The sequence below is a fragment of the Rosa chinensis genome, chromosome 7, assembly GCF_002994745.2.
Source record: "Rosa chinensis cultivar Old Blush chromosome 7, RchiOBHm-V2, whole genome shotgun sequence".
NCBI classification, from domain to species: Eukaryota; Viridiplantae; Streptophyta; class Magnoliopsida; order Rosales; family Rosaceae; genus Rosa; species Rosa chinensis.
In genome coordinates this window covers 15,761,187-15,766,598 of record NC_037094.1, presented here as the reverse complement: position 1 = coordinate 15,766,598, position 5,412 = coordinate 15,761,187, and the positions used below count along the sequence as shown (strand labels likewise).

The 5,412-nt window shown below is 40.3% G+C and overlaps 1 protein-coding gene across 1 annotated transcript; it reads right to left on the bottom strand.

The window, feature by feature from the left end:
• Positions 1–2,967: 2,967 nt before the first annotated feature.
• On the bottom strand, positions 2,968–4,924 carry LOC112179859 (probable phospholipid hydroperoxide glutathione peroxidase). Its single transcript, XM_024318350.2, has 6 exons — positions 4,664–4,924; positions 4,116–4,192; positions 3,777–3,838; positions 3,565–3,683; positions 3,300–3,467; positions 2,968–3,194 (listed from the first exon to the last, which is right to left on the bottom strand). The coding sequence occupies exons 1-6, from the start codon at positions 4,886–4,888 to the stop codon at positions 3,162–3,164; spliced, it is 684 nt and encodes a 227-aa protein (XP_024174118.1). The 5' UTR covers positions 4,889–4,924; the 3' UTR covers positions 2,968–3,161.
• Positions 4,925–5,412: the final 488 nt, after the last annotated feature.

Genomic DNA, 5,412 nt, shown 5'->3' with positions numbered 1-5,412 from the left:
GTTAAACTTCCACGAAAACTAAAACAATAAGATTTCCGAGCTATGCTTCCAAGAAATCAATTTCCAAGAATCTCTTTTGGATTAGACCAAACAATGATGTTTTAATATGGTCACAATTAGATGCTTACAGATGCTCTTAGTCTAAGCATTATGAACACTCTTAGTTCATACGAACGCTCTTAGTTCGTTTAATTATAAACACTCTTAGTTCATACTAACACTCTTAGTTCGTTAAGCGTGAATCCCTACAATTCCACTTTGTTAAATACTCAAAATCATTTGGCAACATATATTCCAATATTCTGCAGAAAATAAAAGGAATTTAAAAGACAAGAAAGCAGGAACTTTAATCGTAAAAACTTACTTGGTAATTTGAAGCTTTGCTTCACGATTCTTTATACACACGCGTGTTGATGCAGGCGTGTAGCCAAATTAGGATTGCTGGAATCTGGTAGGAAATTGGCAGTTGGTGGGCTGCCTTTCTCCCTTCCCCTTTTTTTTTCTTTTTTTTTTTCTCGGCCCAGGCCTGCTTCCCCCTTTCTTTCTTTTTCTTCTTTTCTTTCTTTTCTTCTTTTCTTCTTCTGGGCCCACTCCTTCTCCCTTCTTCTTCTATGCGTCTTCTTCTTCTTCCTTATGTTTTCTGTTTTTTTTTTTCTTTCGCTGGCAGGAGGCAGTCGTTGGGCAAGACTGCAGGACGGTAGGCTGCAGTGCGGGGGCAGCAAGCAGGCCGGGCAGGGTGGTGTGGCTTGCGGCAGAAGGTGTGCAGGCAGGTGCGTTGCAAGGAGGCTAGCTAGTGTGCAGGCAGCAGCACGGGCTGCGGCGGTGGGCTGCAGATTTGTGAGGAGTAGGCGAGCTAGGTAGGCTGGCCGGGCAGCAGCCGCCGCAAGGGAGGCAGTGGGTTTTAGTGGCACAGGGAGGTGGCAGGGTGGGCTGCGTAGGTGTGCAGGGCGAGCTGCAGGGGGCTGGGGCAGCAGGGCCTGCAAGAGGCGTGCGGCAGGAGGTAGGCCGAGCTAGGGTCTTGTGGGCAAGGAAGGTTTTCGGCATATTTTTGTGAGAGAGAGATTTTTGGTTTTTTTTTTCTTTTGGGCTAGGGTTATAACTCATGCTGATAACGTATTGTAGGAGAATTGTAATTGTGTTTATTATTGATAATAGGAGCTCTTTATATAGGGAGTTACAAGGTACACAATAGGTAATAGAATCCGAATACAATTGAATACCTAGAACACTTTCCTATTACAACTCTAAAACCTAGTTTGTAGAGGCACACATTATGTCGACATCCTTCAACAATAAATTCTTTTACAATGCATCAATCTTTCAATATTAAATAGCTTTGCCCATTACTCCACGGACAATTTTTAGGTTCACCCCTAGGGTGAACGAGCATATTCACCCCCGTTGTCGATTAGCTTATTTTTACTTAATAAATTTACAATCCAACGGTCTATATCCTAAATTATCCTTTAAAAATCATCTCTGTAAAAAATCGATCGAATCGAAAATCCTTTAATTATCTAATTGAATCAAACAAATAGATGGTTCTAACAACACTTACTACTGTTATGATAAACCGTCCATGTATTTCATAGAAATGAATAACTAAAAGGTCTTCAATTTGATTGATTTTTTATAGAGCTAATCTTTGTATTACATTATACAACATGAATGGTTGTATTAGAAAATTATAAAGTTATTATGCGTTAATCGCAAGAAATGGTGAATATACTCACTCATTCACCCTAAGGGTGAACCTATGAATTGTTCTTATTACACATCCCCAATTACAACCACACAATTTGAGTCACATAGACAAAAAAAATTTCCAAAATTTCATAAAATCCGCTCATTATCATGAGCGTCTATAACTCTAGTCATCTAAAATATTTAACAGTAACTTCCTAAAAGAGTAGCACAATCTTGTTCACAAGACAAAAACTCTAACTTTCCAAAATAAAATCTACAAGTCTACAACCATAGGAGAGAAGACAAACCAAAATTTTGCATAAAAAACCCAATGGGGTTGGTCTAGTGAAAGCATGCTAGGCTGCAAGTGGACACTGCAAGGCTTCTTCTGGTAATAAGAGGTCCCTAGTTCGAACCCCAGCTTGTGAAAAATATCTCTTACGGAGGGGCCATACCCAAGTTACTCCCGGCCTCAGAGTGGTAGCTCATTCGGCCAAAAAAAAATTGCATCAAAAGATAAGCACAAAACTCAATAAAAACATCTCTTAGGGAGGGGTCATGCCCAAGTTACTCCCGGCCTCAGAGTGGTAGCTCACTTGGCCACCATTTTTGTAACAAAAAAAAATTGCATCAAAAGATAAGCACAAAACTCAATTAGCCAACAGCCAAGAAAATATCCAATTCACATTATTCACACCACATTGCCCCAACATCACCGTTGACGTCACATTCCCTTCCCTATACCCCCAACCATACCCATGACCTACACCCTGACGCAGCAATCTTAGCCGTCCATTGTCTTCATTCCCAAGAAACACAACTCCGTTCTCACCCCTCCACGTGTGCGCTTCTACACCACCTATTTGGGGCTAGTTTGAGATTGATTTGACTTAAAAATAAATAAAAAATCGCTTCTACTGAGACTGACAGTAGCTTAGGTTACTTCTAAAAACTGTTGTCAATTACCCATATTTTTCAATTAAAGCTGGCAATAGTTTACTCATCTTTCATCAGTTTCATGTGTGATTCCCCACATGGTTTAGGGACTGACGCATCATTCAGATGAGAGTATCTATCTTGACTTGATAAGATTTTCAATTGTTATCTTCAATTGGCCGTTGTTGTTGTGACACCGGCACCGGCCATGGTTACCTCGGAAAAGAGACTTGATAAAAGATATTAAACGCCAAGTATTATTTAAATATGTTTCTGACTCCTGATCAATCACTCAACAAACGACAACAACTGCGATTTGATTTGGAAACATTCGACACTACAATAGGCCTCAATCTGACTAACATGTATATATAAAGCTTGAATGCACATTCATTGTATTATACTGATAACACTGCATACGAGTGTACTGCTTCACAGAAACATAAACTTAGAAGATCATGTCCAACAATACAAAGAGATTTATTCTCATTACAGTTGTTTATTCCTAGTAAACTCTCCTTTATTCATAAGGAGCTGATTCATGCAACCCCCAACAGTTTCTTCACATCCTTCTGCAAACACAAAGACCAACCACAATATTGTTAGTCAATCAGCAAAATCAAATTCACTTAAAAGTAGTACATTTAGGCACTGCAATGGAATGAAGTGTTCTGTACCTCGATGCTAAGAGGAGAAGTTGTTGGGGCATAACGGTCGACAACATTGCCTTCCTTGTCAACAAGGAATTTGGAGAAGTTCCACTTGATGCTGTCACCAAAGAGTCCACCTTTGCTCGACTTCAAGAACTTGTACAATGGAGTGGCTTTGTCACCATTCACATCCACCTAGAATGGGAAAAAAATATATTACGTATGTCCATCACCACATATAGTTAATGACTTGATTCCATTTAACATCTGGAAAATGAAATCCCCCTCATACCTTGTCAAAGATGGGATACTCGGCCTTAAAGCGAGTGCAAGCAAACTCTACAATCTCGTCATTAGATCCTGGCTCCTGAGCTCCAAACTGATTGCAAGGGAATGCCAAAATCTCCAAACCTAAAGAGGCAATAGGTGCAAAATTTAGAGAGCATCCAAAAGAACAGGGTTAAATTAATATTAGGCAAAAGAAGAAAGGACTCGAAGAAAAACCTTGAGTTTTGTATTTCTCGTACAACTGAGCCAGCTCTGTGTAGTTTGAATTGGTCAAGCCACTGCATCAAAATTAGATTGCAAACTTTATAAGTAACGGACGAGAACGATGACAAAAGCAGAGAAAGCTGATAGTTTTGAAAGAAGGGTCATCGCGACTAAAGACCTAGCTAGCTTGATATCCCTACAGTGTACTCCTCAACAAATTACCAAGAGCAATATGTTGACTACATAGATTTAAGTGCCAACTTAGTTGTAACAGAGTAGAGTTTAATCAATTGGAGAATTCTTACAAACAGCAGAGGGAGAAAGTATGCAAAAAGATAAGGCATAGTGTACCATTGTGATGCGACATTGACAATCAAAAGGACCTTTCCTTTGTAGGAGCTGAGATCAACATCATTGCCCTTGGCATCCTGCAATAGAAGAACACATTATATTCTTGAACTCCCAATTATAAAGATGGAAGAGGATCTGCACAACCTACTAGCCTACTAAGTAATAGAACAAATTTCGAAAGAAACCCCTCAACTAGTGATTGCTAATGTAAAATCAGAGAAGCGTTTTAGCTCCATAATTCCTTAATTAAAAAAATAAATAAATAAACTACAGCTTGCTCTGGAGAATTTGACTCTTAATACAAATGAGAAAGCCAAAGATACAAAAAAATATTTAAATTTAACTGATGAAATCAATTTTGTCGTTTCTTCGGTTTCAAGAAAGCACAAGGTGATTAGAACAAACCAACTTTCCCCATTTCTTCAAGTCGCGAAAAGAACCAATCCCAACAGTTTATGATCATCAAACACAGATTCAGAAACCCAATAGCAAACACCAACGTGTTTAGAAATCTAAACACCATGAAAATCGTTCATAAAAGAACCCACCTTGACAGTGAAGTCGTGGACAGATTTGGTGGTGGACTGGCTAGCCATTGTGCGATTGGATCGAAAAGACGGAAATGGGGTCGAAGACTCTGCCTTAATCGAGGGGGAACGCGAAGGACGCAAAAGGGTAGGGTTGGAATCGGCCGAGAAGTGCTTGGGCAAAAGGAGAGAAGCAGCGACGGTGAGATTTCTTCGCAAGAGAAAACGAGTAGAAGAACAGAGCATTTGAGATGCCCGGAACACAGAAACGGGTTCACATTTATAGGGTGGAACCAGAAAGGTCAACTATTTCTACGTGACAAATTTTTGCGCTGTCGACGTGGAGGGTCTGTGGGCGTCCACGTAGGTGGCGTGGAAGCGCGCACGTGGAGGCACGAGCACGGAGTTTTGTTTCTTGGGAATGAGGACAATGGACGGCTGAGATTGATGCGTCAGGGGGTCGGTCATGGGTATTTTATGGTGTGTGAATGGTGATGGTTCGGGGTATAGGGAGGGGAATGTGACGTCAGCGGTGATGTTGGGGCTATGTGGTGTGAACCGGATATTTTGCTTGGTTGTAGGATAATTGGGTTTTGTGCTTATCTTTTGATGCAAAATTTTGGTTTGTCTTCCCTCCTATGGTTGGAGACAGAATAGTTTTGGAAAGTGAGAGTTTTTGTCCTGTCAGTAAGATTATGCTACCATTTTCAGAAGTTACTGTTAAATACCTTTGATGACTACTTGACTAGAGTTATAAATCCTCACGATAA

What these genes read in the sequence shown, in the direction of transcription:
- LOC112179859 (XM_024318350.2), bottom strand. Translation starts at nt 4,888, where the DNA reads ATGCTCTGTTCTTCTACTCGTTTTCTCTTGCGAAGAAATCTCACCGTC. An exon ending in GTCAATGTCGCATCACAATG is followed by an intron (nt 3,839 to 4,115) that starts GTACACTATGCC and finishes ATTTTGATGCAG; the next exon opens with TGGCTTGACCAATTCAAACT. An exon ending in CGAGAAATACAAAACTCAAG is followed by an intron (nt 3,684 to 3,776) that starts GTTTTTCTTCGA and finishes TTGCCTCTTTAG; the next exon opens with GTTTGGAGATTTTGGCATTC.